General features: G+C 37.6%; 1 protein-coding gene across 1 annotated transcript in view; it reads right to left on the minus strand.

Moving 5' to 3' along the window:
- UBAC2 (UBA domain containing 2) overlaps nucleotides 1-18,824 on the minus strand; it is an 87,675-nt gene that overhangs the window by 16,815 nt on the left and 52,036 nt on the right. Inside the window, exons 5-7 of the mRNA XM_058018970.1 lie at nucleotides 13,358-13,481; nucleotides 11,420-11,467; nucleotides 670-915 (exon numbers count right to left, since the gene is read on the minus strand). Of these exons, the coding sequence (XP_057874953.1) occupies nucleotides 670-915; nucleotides 11,420-11,467; nucleotides 13,358-13,481 (418 nt within the window). The remainder of the gene's footprint in view (nucleotides 1-669; nucleotides 916-11,419; nucleotides 11,468-13,357; nucleotides 13,482-18,824) is intronic.

Here is an 18,824-nt window from a genome sequence, read left to right on the forward strand (position 1 = left end):
CAGGCAAAGAAAACTCAGTGAAGACAGAGAACATATCTAAGATACAGGAATTGAGACACCATCTGCCTTGTTTTGCTGCCCTACAACACAAAGACTGAGAATATCTGTATTTGTTAGTTTGTATAAAACAGAGAAAATAAAAAGACTCTGCTATTCTGTTCAATAAGGAAATAAACCAAGAGGATTAAACATGGCAAAAAGAAAGTCACTTGTGGTTTACCTCTGTAACTTAGAGATTATAATTTCTGCCCTTAAGAAACAACCTATACACCTACAAACAAAGGAATTTCATAGAAAATTTTCAGCCTCTCTGAAAAGGCTGCTGACCAGACAGATACTCAAAAGAGTAAGGAGCATTTTGACTTTCTAACTTTACACAATGGCTTTCACTAAAAACACCAAGAAGCAATCACTTTACCTTTCAGCCTCACTTTTTGTGACAGAATGCCAGGAGTACTGATATCCCCACAAGATTGTCTGACATCCTGCTCCCATCTTGTGAAGCAGTTTTAATATACAAAGCTATACAAACCACTTAAATGGCTATCAGCAGTATAACAGTGTATGAAAGACTGATGGAGAAAAATTTAAAAATAATTTTAAGAAACAGGAACAATGCAAAATCTTTGAAGCAAAAAAATATAATCCTTAAAGAATGCATAGCAATACCTGCTGCTGTCTCTGCCGCCTCATTTGGGCAACCTGAGACATCATGATTTGACGATCCAGTAACTCCATTCTCTGCTGCCTCTGGATGTCAACTGTGGCTCCCATTCCCACTCGAACTTCATTCGTTGGCTCCGCAGATGAGAAGACTGGTTCAAGAGTCCAAGAAAATATCTTTGCTACCCATCTGGGTACACAAAGAATTCGATGAACTTTTAACATACTGCTATTGTAGCACATCCCAGAAATCTAAAATCAAAAATAAAATGTTAAAAAAAACCCTGAAAACCAAAAAACGTAAGTATACCACATTTACTTTGAATTTGGTTGCAGGTAACAGTCGGTCTTTCTGGTTTTTTAAGCACTTTTAATGTATTTACTCACAGTTCTCAGTCAAGAATCAGAGAACAAACAGGGGATTTCTTTACTTCCCTACAACTACAAATTGCTTTTTTAAATCTGTGTGGTGCATTGCCTGTGACTCATAAAGGTTCAAGGGTTTTTTTGTTTGTTTTGGAAATTGAGCCCAAGCCTTGAAAATGACCCTTTCTAAAACTGGTCAAAATGAAAACAAAATTTTAATTTCTAGTAAAAGAGCTGGTCAGGGTATGCTGCATGCTGACCTGAGAAGATTAAGACAGCTCTTGAGAATGCTGAAGCACTCTACACACCCCTTCAAAAAAAACCCCACCAAACCCCTTTAAGGCTTCTGTCCCCACCACCTGAATCTCTCCTTCTAGTAAAAATAAAAGCAAACCAGCGGAACTGAAGTTAAATCTAAGACTATGCACACACTCATTCCAAAAGAAGCCCAGCTGCCTTACAGGAGGAAAAAAATTTGAAAACCAATTCATTAAAAACTGTGATACTGAAAAAGCCAGTTTTCGTGAGGCCCTTCTCCTACCTATAAGAAAAAAACCACATTCCCTGTGTTTGTGCCTGCCTTGGGGCTTGATTTCATTTCAGATTCTTCAGGAGAAAGAGAAATTGTAAGCCCCATAAATGGAATTACAGTCATCCCTCAGCCATTATTTTGAATGCCATTGTGAAGCCACAGCACTTGAGCCCAAAGTGGTCCCATCTGCATTCTGCGTTATGCCACATTTCAGCATTTGTGACTCTTTACTGTCTGTTATGCCACAAGAAATATGCTGTCACAGCACAGTGAAATGAACAGGAAGAGATCTGAACCTCAACAAATCTGTAAACATATCCCAGCAATGAAATTATGTGAAAAGCATGTAGAAACTCTGAATCTGGTGTATTTATTTATTTGGCATTTGTTGTGTTTCACTGACATTTGTATAAAGACATTAAATGCATTGCTGATTATATAAAGGGAGACAGTATAGGAAAAACCAACATTCTTTAGGAGTGGAGATATTTTTCAGACTATTAACAAGGTTATTGTTAAATACCCAATGAGGTAGCGAGACTTTTAGCAAAAACACATTCTGCTTTTGGAAACAATGATTTATGTTTTATATTACATTCATTTTATGACTCACAGTTGGATGTAGAGCCCAAGCTGCTGGTTGCTTGACAGCCCAAGCACAGGCTGTCATTCTAAAATGAGAAAGAACAGCTCTAAACTGGTCTTAACCTCTTCAGTCTTTCAGTCATGCTATGAGAAAGGAGGTAAATGATATAAAGGCCATAATCACATCAGAGTGAAGGCTGCCTTTAATTAAATCTTCTTCTGTATTCAAAGAAAGATCCTAACTGGACAGGGCACTGTAACAGAAGCTTTTTCACAACCTCAGCGATCCTTTCCTCAGCTCTAGTGAAACTGTTCCAGATGACTGTAAACTCATGACTAAAACTGTGCACATCAGCTGGAAACTAAGGCATAGCTATAATCACCAAAAACAAAAGTAAGAAAATTCTTATCACTTCTGCAATTCACTTGGTTTTGGTATGTACTGCTTGAGGTGTCTGCCTAGCAAGAAGGTCCCCCAGAAGCAAATCCCTTGATCCTGAGGGAGTTAGGTAGATAGGCCCCTCACTCAAGAAAACCCAGATTGCACAGTAACTGAAAAAGCAGTTCTGGGGGAGCGAGAATTACTGAGCCAGATTACAAATATTACATACACATTTAATCTCATTGTTTTCATCAATGCGAAATGCACAAGCAGCACTAGAACATATAAATTGTCTCCTTTCCTCCCACCTTGTTAGGTGTGGACATAGGTAGTATCATTAGGCTATGGAATCCTTTTCATTCCAGGGATTCTGCACCCGATTGTACAGGGGTTAACTAGGCAGGGAAAGAAGTCCCACTCAAAATACTTCATCTAACATCACACCAACATTCCTTCACTTCTTTCAAATGTCCCTTCTAGAACTCATCTCTGCTCTCTCTTACCACCTTTGAAAAGGTCTAATGTTTTCAAAAATCTTGAACAGGTTCAAAAAGTCACAAGAACAAAACAAAGCAAGTGGTGATAGGAAAATCTACATCTCCCTGAATATATGACAAATCTAGACACGTGTCTGAACATACTAACCACAAAGAGAATCATCATTTATCAAGTCAAGACAGAAAATAGAGCAATGAGACAACAGCAGCCTATCTTTGGTGTCAGTGCTTTGGAACTTGTTTGTCTCAGAAGGGAAGGCATACTGCAAGCCTCAATTAACAGCTGCATCAGTAAAAGCATTCTTGTATTTTTCTTAGTGGAGATGGCTGGGCGTAGAATCATTCAGGTTGGAAAAGAACTTTAAGATCATCAAGTCCAGTTGTTAACCCAGTACTGCCAAGACCACCATGTCCTTAAATGCCACATCTACATGTCCTTTAAACAGCAATAGAGATTGTGACTCAACTTCTTTCTGCCCTGGGCAGCCTGTTCCAGTGCTTGATGAACCTTTTGGAGAGTAATTTTTCCTAATGTTCAATCTAAACCTTCCCTGGCACAACTTAAAGGACTTTCCACTTATCTTACTTGGAAAAAGAGACTGACCCTCACCTCATCACAATCTCCTTTTAGGTAGTTGTAGAGAGCAAGTCATTCCAGAGCACTTAATCAGGAGAAAAGGCTAAAAGTTTATGGACATGCTAAAATGAAGAGCTATTATATGGAAGTATAAGAAACTTTAAAGTGTTATTGTCAGTTATATCAAATTTTCAATAATTTTCAATTAGTGAGGACAAGATAGCTATTTCCATATTTCCAATAAACCCAGAATGGAGACATTTGTAGTTAAAAAAAGTCTCGTGATTCAGTCTGGCTCAGTGTCATACTCTCATCTTAATGTCAAGTGTTTCCAAAGAACTTCCTCTATAGCTGGTTCATATGCAGAACTTGATAGATATAATTTTAAAAATCATAAGCTTTGACAAAGTAAAAAGCAACTTTTTTACACTGTTTTTGTTAATGACATCGAGTGAATTTTTAGTGTTTAAGAACATAAAGCAACATTGTTTATTCAATGAAGATAAAATAACCTCATTATCTTCCAACTTCAGCACTGTACATCAGATTAAAGGGCTACTTCCCCCAAACAGAGGAGCTTCCACTGTACTTTAGCCGCCAAAAGTCACCACAAAAAAACGTTGTGGTTATGTTCACACTGTTAAAATGGAGAATTTGTGGCCAGCAACATAAGGTGCATCTTAATTTCTGTTAGTCACAACATCTTCCACCATATTGTATGTGGTACAGTGCTAAGAAGAGGAAATGGAGGATGCTGGAAATTCTCTGGCACACTGCAGAATAGAAGTGTGCTTAGATATTTTCAGTTTCTTGACGCTGTGACTTACTACTGATTCTTCACATGAAGTTTCCTAACCTTGTCCTGCCCCCATATAAAGCCTGACTTCCCCTCCCCTTCCCTCAAGTCCTTCCAAAGTTGTACATTTTTGAGAAAAAGGAAGTAGCTGTAGTTTCTCTGCAATTAGGTAAATCAAACATAGAAGCTCTCCAGTATTTTAAATTGCAAAGATACATATGCTCCACAAGTAGCTGGAATAGTATTTAAAATTTAAATATTTAAATTCACTGTACTTGATTAATACCAAAAAAGAAAATCAAATAGAAAAAATAGTAAACAGACTGGTGTAGAGAATTATGTTGAAAATTATTTTAACTAACAGAACATGACATCAAATACTCGATTATTTTGTTCGGAAAAATGTAAATACATTCATCATATGTACTCAAGACTCGGCTATGTTCAGATACAACAAATGAAAAGCAAATAGTTTTCTAAAGGTGAAGTGACATTTTTATATCTATTTTATCTGCTTAATCCTTAGTATGTTCTAAATTCTAAAAATTAGACTCAAAAGATGGGTCGAAATTTATGTCAGGATTCTGTATTTATCTTCATTAGAGAAAGCATTTATCAAATCAAGAGGGATTGTGTGAAAACCACCCAAGAAACAACACTACCCAACAAATAAACCCCACTACACATGTATTTGCAACTTCTGTTACAATTCTAACAGATTATTTTGTTTGGGTTTCCTTTTTGGAAATTGTTACAAATACTATAAACAGCCTTTTGTAAAAGTTACCCTGAAAGAAAAATAAGATTATAGAGATACTAAAATATTTTTCTTCAATTTTGTTTCCTGTTGATTTGGCTCATAAATTTTCCAGATACCTTGAAACATTTTTTTCAGAGTTTATCAGTGCTTCATTGGCATTATCAGCTAAAAAACATTGTGTATGTGCAAGCATGACTGTACTGCCATTTCAGCACAGTACAGCTACTCTTAACTTGTGCTGGTGTCCTAAGCATAGGTTCCCTTGGTCTCAGCCAGTGTTCTATAGGTGATGATTAACACATTGTTAACCAAATCTCTTTAATTACAAGATCAGGATTTGATTAATCTGACCCAAAATAGATATCTGTAATTTAAAAGCCTACTTAATAAGCTGCTTATTTAAAGTTGGTGTCATAGTCACCAGGGAGAAATGGGCACTCTTAGGATGTAACTCATCCTTTGGCAGATGTCTCCAAAGTACACACACAGCTGAATTACTCTCATGGATTCCCTCTCTGAAAAAGGGCAACACTGCTGCCAAAAAAAGCAAATACTGACAGAACAATCTAATTCCTAAAAAACAGTTGGTATAGCTGATGAAACAGACCATAATTTGGAAACAGAAACTCTTCCTCAGATCTAAGAGAAATTTAGAAGTGAAATACAAACTGAAAACCAATATCCATTTTTCTACAGAAGCCATAGATATTACAGATAAAGTGCTTTACAACATGTTATTACCTTTTCCTGTCCTTTCTCGCTACTTTCTCCTTCTTCCAGAGCTGGAAATATCTGCATTTCCCTCCTCCCCAGACAATTACAACCTCATTTCCAAACCAACATCCCCTGTATTCCAGATGAATCAACTCCTTTTTTACATAGATGCATTAAGTGATGCAGGAGTAAGTGCTGGTAGCTTAGTCAGCTGTCACATGTTCACACCTTGACGTGGGCAGGGTGTCACAGCTCTCACCACAGGGAGCATTAGGTCAATAAAGTCAGTGGAATGTAGTGGCACTCAGATCAAGTCACTTACAGTCACTCAGCTGAACACTGAGCACTGTCCACACACAAACACTGCACTATAGTTTTGGGCAGGATTCAGCACATGTGTTAATGTACATGGACTTGCTGGAGCAAGTCCAGTGAAGGGCCACAGGGATGATCAAAGGACTGGGAGCATTTTTCCCATGAGGAGAGGCTGAGAGAAGTGGGGCTGTTTGGCCTGGAGAAGAGAACGCCCAGGGGATTTTACCAAAGTAAAGAAATGCCTGAAGGGAAATGAAGAGGACAAAACCAGGCTTTTCTCAGTGGTTCCCAGCAACAGGAAACGAGGAAATGGGCACAAACTGAAATATGGGAGGCTCCCTCTGAGGATCAGGAAACACTTTTTCCCTGTGAGGTTGACTGAACACCAGCAGAGGTTGCCCAGGGAGGTGGTAGAGTCTGCATCCTTGGAGATACTCAAAAGCCATCAGAACACGGTCCTGGGGCAAGCTGCTCTGGGTGGCCCTGCCTGAGCAGGGAGGCTGGACCAGGTGCTACCCTCAGTGATTCTGAGAACTGAGTACCTGCTCTTTGGGAGATAGTTCTATCAGGAAAGGGGAATCACATCCATCACACAAAACACATGGTTTTACTTGGGTAAGTACTTAAGCATGGGCAGAATTTTTAGTATGTGAGTAGTATCACTGATATTAGCAACACTACTGATATTTATACTGTAATACCAATGTCAGATATTCAGAAATTAACTAGATCCAACATTTAGCAAATATTTACCTGAATCCACTTACAAGCACAGTTACAAAGTGTTCAAAAATCATACTTTGACTAAAGTCCTACATGAGACTGAATGTGGATGACTGAAGGATACCCAGACTAACTGGAGGATGAAGGACAATGAACAGCAGGACACAAATGTGGAGGTAACTGCATACATTAACAGACTCTGACCAAAGATTCTCTTTGAGAAAGCACATATTTAACATGAATTTTAAGTATGTAGAAGGGATGATATTTTAAACATGAACACTATACTGTGAGGTAATACAAATGCAAATACAAAATGTTTTAAAACAACAAAGAATTCAGGATGCATTCCTCAAAATCACTCAAGAAAGGTGTGAGAGAGGAAGAAAAACAACAAGAAAATCATTTATTCCTGATCAGCTGATCAGATCTGATCTGATCAGATATTAGCTACATAATAGTATTTTTAAGACAGGAACTAAAACAATTAAAGACTGGTTTAATTATTTTGCTCTCCCAGCTGAATCACTTTTTATCCTATATATGCCAATTATAAAGGACCTGAATTCACCATACAAACACTCCTCAGCTGGATGAACAACTAACAGCAATGATGGATAAAATTCTTAACAAACAGAACTCAAAAGTACTACTGAATTACACTTGAGAGCATTTAACAGTATCTATAGTCTATGTAAAACTAAGTTAGCCACTTCAAAATTATGAATAATAACTACTGTACTCAAAAAAACAGAACTGAAATTAAAATCATGCACTCAACACTGTCTGAGCTTTCTATCTTAACCTTAAGCCGTTACAGTACAAGCTCTAAACTACAGATTCTCTACATTTTCCAATATCTAAATAGAAAAAACACAACTTTTCATACATTCTGAGAAAAGTAAATTCCAGCATAGCACGGTAACAATGAAGAAAACTTGCATTCTGCTTAGTGAAATCTCCAAGTCAAGCAGGGTTTTAGAAACTTCTCAATTTCAGTTTTCTAAGGTTTGAACTAAACTCTACATAAATTCAAGGCAGCTCACAGGAGACTTGGTGCGTTCCAAATTTTAAACTTTATGCAGTGCAGGTTGTCTTGCAAACAAATAAAAAACTAACATGAGGTAAGAAGAAAGACTGAAACACTAAAATCACAGAAAGGGCCTGAAAGATATCTTCCCCCTATCAAATATAGCCCTAAGCTACTCAGAAAAACCCATGGCCTGTGATCTGTCTGATGACATTATCCTAGAAAGTGGAGGGAACTGCATGCCTTCGTGGGACATGTCTTCTGCTGGTCACCAACCTGAAATGACTTTAAGCAGATGAGCTCAAGCTATGAATGAGCCTTGACACACTTCTCAAATTTCAATCCTACAAAAGTATGGCAAGGAAAAATGTAAAGTGGGAATCAAAAGATTTTAAAGGGGTGGGAAAAAAAAAAGGGAGAGAAGACGTCTACATCCAATGAAACATGAATACCACTTCCTAAGGTGTTTTGACTATTTTAAAGAAAAAAAATAGTGAAGAAACTGTTTCAAGCCTTCACTTAACTTAGCGATATGCACTACATGGAGGCACTTCTGTAAACAACTACTGGAAGAATTTTAGGCATCTCTAGTATGTTTCCTAATTTTATGGCACAAACCCCAGAAAACTCTTATCACAAGAAACAAATTTTGTCTGTATGCACCAGGCATCATATATTCCTGGCAAAATAAATCACAAGAAACTAAATTAGTCCTATCAATCATAAGATGATTACAGGTTACTGATGACATCAGATTTGTGAATTTCTTTACAGTCTACTTCATAAATTCTATCTTCCTTATACATAAGCATAATGTATTTAAACAGCATGTTTTATACAACATACCAGCAACTGACATACCAAAAGTACAATAATTGATTGTCCAGTTTCATGTGGACAGTAAAGAAACTGCCTTTAAGACCGTAATCCTGTGCTGGTTTAAAATTGGATCTAGCAAAATATACCTTATCACAAAGACAGACACAGCAGACCTTTGTATTCCAATAACAAATCATGAGCTGTAATTTCTGCACCTGAGAAAAATTCATCATCGAAACCACAAATTGTAAAAAATTCCCTATCACCAGGCATATTACATCAATGCCCACCTGCCCACACAGACTCATACATGCATATCTGTAACAATGGCATCACTCAAAACCACTGAAAACAAGAACTCAAGGCAGTAGAGTTCCCAGTACCTCTATACCCTGCCTAGAATTCACAAGGAGGTCTCATGACACTTGCAAGGATGTAACTAGAAAGTCAGATCCCATTTAGTCATGTTCAAATATAGACTATGAGAATTTAAATAAACTTAAACCAGGAACACCCTGAAGACAAAGTGGAAACTGATAAAAACTCAAATATTTTGCTGGCACCATCCATTTTAATATTCCACATAAGCAGAAGTGTAACAAAAGCTAAATGACAGAACAGCATCACAATGCACTCAATATGAGTGCCTAAGTGATCTTCAGTGCTTAAAATACAGTGAAGTGTCTACCAGGCAATGAACCAGTGACTAAATATTACACCTATCTGACCTGGTGCTCATGCCTTTACTCATCCTTTCTGTACAAATACCTGAAAATTTGAGTCCACAAAGACTAAGGCAGTAAGCTAGAAAAATATTAAGACTTATAAGAATTACATAACATAGGTTGTCAGAATGACAACATTAATTTGACAATCTATTTCTGCAATTGTACATATACATGTGTTATCAACTAACTACACTTGTAGTACTAAAAGGCACCTTTATAGTGTTGCATATCCTTCCTCAGATTATCTAATATACCATGAAACTTTATTGCTTTATCAAGTTTTTGCAAAAGACACCAAATTATAATTTCTAACAGAGGAGAAAAAGAGACTTCTTAATCACAGAAGTGTAGCAGATATGCTGTGCAAAAGAAATGGCTGAAAATCCTAACATGAATTTCTTTTCAAAATGCAGCACGTCTTACAAAGTCATGGAGTGCAGAAAAAAATTGACACTGAAAACACATCATAATTGGTGATGACTTAATTCATGCTGACTGAAGCAATATGAAACCTTGAAACGATTTTTAGTCATCTTGTGACACAGAAGTAACTCAATTTAATCCTATGGATTTACATCTAAGTAAAACATATTGTCAATCTTAAATTAAAAGAAAGATCATTTATAAAAAAGATTACTAAGAAAGTTCAGCAAGTTTTGTTATATAGAAAAATAAAACTTTATATTAAGAGGGAATGAAAATAAGAACTGTATAATGTATTATGAAAAAAAACGAGCTAATCTTTATATGTCTGTATAATCAAGTCTACACAGAGCTTCTGTCATCAGGAAAGAGGGAGTTAAAATGCCTTTCCATTTCTTTCCTTTCCTTCCCTCTCTAATGAACACCTGTTAGAAAGGAAGGGCTATTAAAAGAGCCAGCAGAGTAACAGGAAGGGTAGTGTGTGTGGAGGAAGTCACAGATCCTTCAGTGGGCACAGAGGCTTGGGCTGATTTCCAGGGGAGATGGATTCTGATTTGTTAGTTGCACTGCTTTCATCGATATTTATAGCAAGATCAAATCATGAACAGACATCACTGCTGCTCTGTCACTCCTGTTATTAGTTATCCTAGAAACTCACAGTCAATGCAAATGGTAAGAGATCAAATCACTAAGTTGTAGCAGCATTTCCTTCTGAGCTCAACCCAAATTCAAATTAGTAGGTTCTATACAGCAAGGGTATGATTTGAGTTCTCCATCAACTTAATAATGAGTTCCCTTGGAAGTGGCTGCACTCCCACTGTTGAAAAAGGTTACAGTCCTTTGGGCCAAGAAATCAGCCTGAGCTCTTAATTTCTAAGTCTGTAAAATTTAAAAAGAAGCTTATCAGTATCTAACAATCTGAAAAATTTAGCACAATCTGTTCCAGCACTAGGCACTTTACCAACAACAGAGTCAGAAAGGAAAAAGATCACAGCTCCTTTATCTGACTGATGTGATGAACATGATCTTGTGCCCTTACTGCCACTGTCATTGTGAGAAACAGCTATATTATAGATTTCCTTGGAGAACAGCAAAGCATGAAAAACCTTCACAGCAAAGTTATTAAAACCTGAGTTTTGGAATCAAAGCTTGAGGCTTGCTGAAATCTGAAAAAACAAACCTCAGCCTGGGGTACACATTTCTACCATTTCCTCAATGATCTCATTTGTAGTTGTAGGTGTACAACTATATCCATGGCAACAAAATTAATTTTATGCGGGGAGCAGCGGCACCCTGAAAATATTAATCACCAATTTTGTTGTCTATCAGTTTGTCACCAGCTAGTCAGTGCTTCACATATTTAGAAATTGAAGAGGAAAACTTTCTGGTTAGCAACACAGAGTGTTACTTAGTAATTTCTGTTCTTTTTGAGCCCAAATATACTGTGCTGCTCACATACATAACAGAGTGTTTTAAGTAACATATGATTTTTTTAACAGTAAGACTTACCAATCCACTTAAGGCTAAAATCCAGATGTAGGAACCAGAGGTTAAGAGCTAGAAGACAAGAGCAGGGATTTAAATTTTTATTTTACAAAGTTCTTGCTATATGAACCGCTAAGTTGCAATATGATATAGGTTATGCACTCATCATGACAATGAGAGACGTCAGACTTTTACCTTTGTTAAAATTCAGTTTACCATTAAAAAAAAGAAGTATTCCATAAGGAGTAAGTGGAAAAAACACAGGGATCCAACAATTGTTCTCCTTCTAGAGAACAATACATTTTATTTTCATATAGCTTACTAAGTATAACAGGATGTCAGTTATAGGCTGCACAGAAAAACAGGTCTGAAAGACAGACTGAAGCAAAGGAAATGACTCAGCAGCAACAGGAGAAGAGTTCCAAGCAGGCAGGCACTCCAAGTGAAACTCTCAGACATGCAGTCACAGACAAACTAAGCACCAGCATCAAAATTAAGGAAATAAAGTTCTTACCCAGTGACATATTTGCTGACATGAAATCACAGAAATAAGTTGGAGCAATTTTTTTTTTTTAAATCTTGATAAGTCAACATGGCAGCCCATTGTTTCTAGCAAAGTATGTGATTAATCACCTGGAGAAGGTTATTACCAACTGGAAAAATGGACTGAAAATGGTCATTAAAATGTTTCTGCGTGATGCTGACTGCACCATGAGAACACCTTCCCTCCAGAGTTCAGACTACGGAAACAGTGACTTGAGATAAGGGCAGAGTTTCCAAATGAGAAGAAGGCAAATGAGTCTCCCCTCAGGCTCTGGGTGATGGCAGCAAGTGTTCAGAGCTCAGCAGGGAGAGATCCCACAGAGATACAGGGCTCAGTGACAGCACTGATCCGAGCTGGACGTGCTGTGTGCATGGAAGAAAAAGGCAATAGACCCGATGGAAAACAGCCCACACAGCAGCATGGCTTTCCCAAAGACTGCAATAATAATGCAAGTGATGGGCTCAGAAGAGAGGAAACAAGATTTCTGAGACCAAGAAAGTAAAGTGCTGGAGCAGAAAGTGAAGGAAAGCAAAGGCTGAACAGGAAAGAGGATGAATGAAATGGTCATGTGGAGCACAAGTCAGTATTCTGAAACTGACTAATTCTAAAATACTCTCTCCCACATTTCACATAGCTATGGTGTATTCCCCATTGCACACGCCAGAGCTATTTTTGAATCCCTAGAATATATAGAAGTGAGCCTAATTTCTCATAAATTTGCACACCTCATCATTCAGGTTGTGACACAAATGTCCATTCATTTCTAGGCTGCTGGGTCTTGGGGTTTTTTAATTGTTTCTTGAATAATTACTGGCTTTCTATACCAAGTAGCTATATTTTCCTAGTCATATTTCACAGAACACTACATGATGTTGCTGTGCTCTATGTTACACTATTCTAAATTACCTGTCACATCGTAAGGCATGATATACAAGTAAGATTAATTTATATAAAAGTGAAATTCAGCCAAAACCTTGATTATTTACTAACAGTCTTAACACAAAAAATACCATATTCTACAGCTTTATTTGAGCTCTAATCGACAAGGAAAAAATAAGCAAATTCAAGAATATAAACAAACCAGAAAGGTAAAAGATAAAAATGCTTTAGGATCAGGTTCCATTTTAATCTCTTTTCATCTAATTCATTATACTGACCAAAAAAAAAAAAACCTGTGGAATTGTCTATTTACTATTTATTTTCCCATGTAAGACAAGGTAAGGACAGACCACTTGCTCACCACCTCAGCATACTAGAATCACATATTTCTATATGTTTTAGCTGATGGGACAGTTACTAGTTAAATGTATGCTCAATCATGCACATGGAAGCATCAAAATTCACAGACAAACAGAAATACTAACTACTAACGACATTATTAGTTTATTGAAAGATGAACAAGTAAGTACATACCATACCTGTAAACCCAGTATGTAGACCAGAGACTTGTTTGTGATAGAAAAGTGGCCCAATACTTGTGTCACCTGCACTCTTGGAATGGAGGAATAAAATGGAACAAACAGCGCAAACACAGGACCCAAGCTGCAAAAAGAAAGGTCCAGATGGTTATAAGAATGATACCAGCAACAGTAGTGCCAAACAATCAAAAGGAGTTAATTTTAAGTACATAACAATCAAAATGTTACACCATTTTGCAAACAAAGGTCTCCCTTCAGAACACACACTAGGTAACTTCTGGCAGTCTAGGTAACAGATTCATTAGCAAATAAGAATGAGTAACAAAAAGTATTTTATTTCCCAATGTTTAGGACTGGAGGCAGAAGAGAAGGCAACATATTTCATCTAATAGCAGATTCTTTCCATAAAGCACAGCACACAACAGTGTGAAGAGCAGTAATGTCCTACATCAGAACAAAATATTATTCAAATGGACAAATGGCAAGGATTTTACCTTTCCCAAAAGGTTAAGGAAACCACTTCACTTATGAAGCTAAGATCCCGGTATTTACCCAGACTTAATGTGTTAGAGGATTGCCAAAAGACTACAGTACCTAAGATGGGAATAATGACAGTTTGATTTAATTTAATGGCCCTACAAATAAACTCCCTTTAGGGTCCTCATCTTAATCACAACACAAGATGTTTTTTAAGTTTTTAAACCATCACTGCAAGGATGACATAGAATCTAAGACTTCAAGCACTTTTTACAATGACCAGATGCCTAGACTGAGCTTGTGAACACGAGCTAGTGCATTTCATTCAGACACTCAATTTTGCATATAATCCTTTTTACACAAACAAAATACACTTGTATAAATAGACACAACACGTTACTGAGATAAACTGAAATTACTGAAGTTCTAAGAATCAAAATGCTATAAGAAAGCAACATACAAAAATTCCATTGTAGGCAATATTCACTGAAAAAATCAGGTTTTACAAGTGAAGATAGAAGAAAAACAAAGAAAAAATTTATTTTCTCTTCTAAGAAAAGTACTTTTAAATTATTTCTTTCTACTCTGACCAAATTAAGAGAATACCACAACTGTGGCATGATTTTCAGGTTTTATTGATCCTGTGATAAACAGTGACTCAGAGACAGAGATTCACATGCAACAGTGCATTCAATCATAAGATAGGAAAGTACAAAAAGGAATTTCCCAAGACTGCAAGTGCATTTTAAAAAGAGATCAGAGAATGCTAAAAGGTTCCCTAAATGTTAGTACTCACCAATTATGTCAACAGAGACCACAGGAAGCACCACCCCAGTCCAGAGTGGCTATCAGCTAAATTCAAAGTCTAGTGTCTGACACTGCTCAGTACCCAACAACCTAGAGGAGCTGGAGGAAACTTAGTGATGGCCCTTTTCTGCTAGAACAGTAAGTTCATGGGCACTACAGATGTATGCTCCTCAAGGAATCAGTGTTTGCTTTTTAGACAGAGCTCACATGTAATACAAATAGGTATTACCCAAATATCCATTCAGGTATTTTTTTTTTTAATGTCAAAACTGGTGCCCTTCAAAATGCTGTGTGAAACTCATTTGTACAGGCAATTCCACTGTGTGAAAATTCATTCCAGTTAATTTTAAACTTCACCCTCAACTTTCTTTATATGATTTTGTACTTTGAAAATTTCCCTTTATTTTCAGTTGTCTTTCAATAGTTAACTAATGCCTTTTTTTAGAATATCTATATGGGTACGCTGCTCTGTCAGCAGCTCTGTCAGACAGGTCATCCACAGAATAATACTAGAACGTGGCTGACACAGTAAAGTACAACAAAAGGATGGTCAAGGAAAATGTGGACCCAGTGGTGAAAAAAGGGACCTAGTGACAAAGGACAAGAAAAAAGCCACGACATTGAATGTCTTTTTGGGCCAGTTTTCAATGGTTAGATTTGCCCTCAGGCCTTGCAGGTCCCTGAGTGTCCTGTGGGACTGGAGCAAGACCTGCTGTGAAGGAAGACATTTTGGAGGCTCTTGAGCCCAGCTGATCATACAGGAGGCAAAAGGACCACAAAGGCTGCACCCCAGGGCTCTCAGGGAGGTGGTCAATGCTACCTCACTGGAATATCATGGTGATTAGGACAGGTTCCTGACTGGGTAAGTGCAAATGTCACACCCATCTTCAAGGAGGGCAAGAAGAGGATCCTCATAGCTTTCTATCCCTGGGAAAGTTACAGAGCAAAGCTCCTAGGAGCCATTGCCAGCTACACGATGGACAAGGCAGCTGCTAACATCCAATTGGATTTACCAAGAGTGACTCTGGTGCTGTGGATAAGGAAGGGGAAGATGGCAAATGTTGTACACTCTGACTTCAGGATGGCCTTTGACTTGGTTTCTTCTTCAGCCCTTAAAGAAAAACAGGGAAGATATGCACTGCATAAGCAGATTAGAGGGAATCTGGCTGCACTGCTGGACTCAAAGGGTTCTGATCAGCAGCACCAACTTTAGGGGCAACCACTTACTAGCAGCTTCCCTCAGGGATCCATACTGGGATAAACACTATTGTCTTTATTAAACAACCTGGATGATGGGACAGAGTGCACTCCCAACAAGCTGGTGAGTGAAATAAAACTGGAGGGAGCCATCAATACTCTGGAGAGCAGGACCACATTCAGCTATTCCTTGATGAAAATGGGCTGACATTAGAAATGTTAGGGAGTTCAACAGAAGTAACTGTGGAGTCTCCATATGGGCTAGAACAACCTTGTGCAGTGGCATAGACTGGTTAGAAAACAGATTTGCAGATAAGGAGCTGGAGAATCCTTTGAGTGTTAGCCAGCCTTTGAGTGTCATTTTATCCTTGCAGGAAAGGTCAATCATATACAGGGCAGCATTATCAATGTGTTGTCATCAGGCCAAGAGAAGTAATTGCTCAGCACTTCTGAGCTTAAACCTAAATCACTGTGTCCACTTTTGGGCTTCATGCTTCAAGAAAGGTTTTCATATACTGGAGCAATTCCAGACAGGATAATGATGGTCCAGTATTTTACCAGGCTGCCCAGAGCTACAATCTCCATCCTCAGAAATACAGCCTGGACACACAGCCCAAAATAACCCATTCTTGTTGGACATGTTTTGAACCCAGGGTTGAAGTAAATGACTGCCAGAGATCCTGTCAAACCTAAGCCACCTTATTGCTCAGTGAAAAATCAAAGCCTTATTCCTGAAGCTCAAGATCACTGGAGGAACTTCTGTTCCTGTATTTCACTGGACAGGTACAAACACCCATCCACATACTGTAAATAAAAGGACTGGCTCTTAACTCTTTTAGTTATGTTAATTAGTTGTTTGGTACCATATATCAGATTCAACATCTTCAAGGGGAAAACATATTCTTATTGAAAGATTACTTCAGCGTTTTCTTTCCCTTCACTTCTTTCTTATCCTCTTGTATTTGCTTTTCCTCTCATCTCTTTTAGTCTCCTTTTCTGTGCTTTCTCTCTTTTTGCAGAGACCTTTGCCCCAGTCATTTGTTCATTATACTATAAGAATATCAGGAATGTCCTTTCACGTGCCATGATTAACTTCTACTAGAAATTTGTGATGTCTATAGACACAAGCATATTCTGCCTCTGAACTGAGTTTTTGCCCACTTCATATTTAGGAAGTTAATTTTAGTCACATGGGTTAGAAAATGAAATTTTCAAACAACCCAGAAAACTCTAAAACCTGAAAACTGAATTCTAGAGTTTGAACATTCTACATATCCATCCCAAAGATGTACTGCAATAGCTGTCTCTACAATAATTACATCCCCATTTTGAAGAGCACGCTAAATTTCAACATTTTAAGTGAAACAGAAACACAGTGACAAGATAGGAACATTCTACATCATATGAATCTATGAGATTGGCTTTGTAAAAAGAAATTTTAAAAAGTCATATACAAACAATATCCTTGAAAAAAATAAGTCAGAGATGTAAAAATTGTCTGAGAAGGAAAAATCAGGGGCAGATACTTATTACAAGAGAAATATACTATTTAAAGTTTAAAAGAGTGACTATTAAATGCAGATTAAAATAAATGATTAGCACGAGCAAATATATGCAAAATAAAGAGGAAAATATATACAAAACAGAGGAAAAATACTTCTAAAATGCATGAACAAAGGGTTAGAAAGCTAAATAAATGTAGCTTCTGCAAAAATGCTTGCTGCTGTCAATAGAAGTTCTGTGGCATTAAGTTTGCAGAAATAACCTATTTTATTCATAATGACTCACTACACTTACTAACTGCTGGGCTGTGTTTTTCTTCATTCAAGTTCTCCAAAAAACCATTAAACTGACAAATTCACAACCACATATTTTGGGGGGGGCTAAAAATATCACCTATAAAAACAGCTGCAGATTATACAGACACACAAGCAGGGCACTTTTTATTCAAGTTACTAAGTCACTTCAGTGACCTGCATTCCCACAGTCAGTGCAAACACTGCCATATTACACTTAAGGTTCCAGCCTTTACTCTGAAGATGCTAAATATTCACAAAAACATTCCTTAAAATTAATGAACTCTGTGGAATGTGACTACCCTTGATGGTTGTGTTTCTCTACCTGCTGGAGTCCTGGACTCAAAGGACTCACCTACTGCACCCAATTCTTTCACTACACATGAGCCCATTGAGGACCGCCCATTGCCTGAGGTCTCTCAATAGCAGCAAAAGCCTTAGGCTTTGTTACCCAGTACTCACTAGCTAATGCCAATATTTTACAGGAAAGCAGTAAGAATGCTAGGAGAAAAAATTAAAAATGCATCTGGAGGTGAAAAGAAAGGTTCTTCCTGTCCATGGATATCCCCGCAGAATCCACGCAACTTGCAGTTCATGAAAATTTGAGACTAACCATCTAACCAACAGCTTACAAACCCCTCATGAAGGCACAAGTCAGACACCTATCCTAAAGGAAGCTTTAATTTTTAATGCCAAGACTATCCAACAATATATTTTGTAACCTGGGTTCCACGTTCCTCACCTCGTCTGCCAAAATCTGAACAGTGTTTGCACATACATGGTAAACACAAATGTATGTCTGCACATATATGGTAAACAGAAACACTTTCTGAAACACAGCAATTTCTTAATTTACATGTTCAAATCCTGGAGCAGTCAAACAGATATTGGACCAACAGCAGCTGTATCAGAACAGAAAACAAACAGCTAGAAGGATAAACAGTTAGTGAAAGAATGCAACCTGCACCATTTAATTTATCATCATGCTAGGCTGGATTGGTAGCCAATATGCAGTGTGACTCAAAGGGTACAATCTAGTACTGTATCTTAATCAAAGGAAGGCAATATTTTATCCGATCAAAGCAGGAAACACATACTGCCGTTGTTTTATAAAGATAAAACAATTCTGAAGCAAACATTTCCTTTAATAAGAAGCTGGGGTACTAATGTCAGCCCTTGAGCAAAGACAT

Source organism: Melospiza georgiana, chromosome 2 (assembly GCF_028018845.1).
Source record: "Melospiza georgiana isolate bMelGeo1 chromosome 2, bMelGeo1.pri, whole genome shotgun sequence".
NCBI lineage: Eukaryota > Metazoa > Chordata > Aves > Passeriformes > Passerellidae > Melospiza > Melospiza georgiana.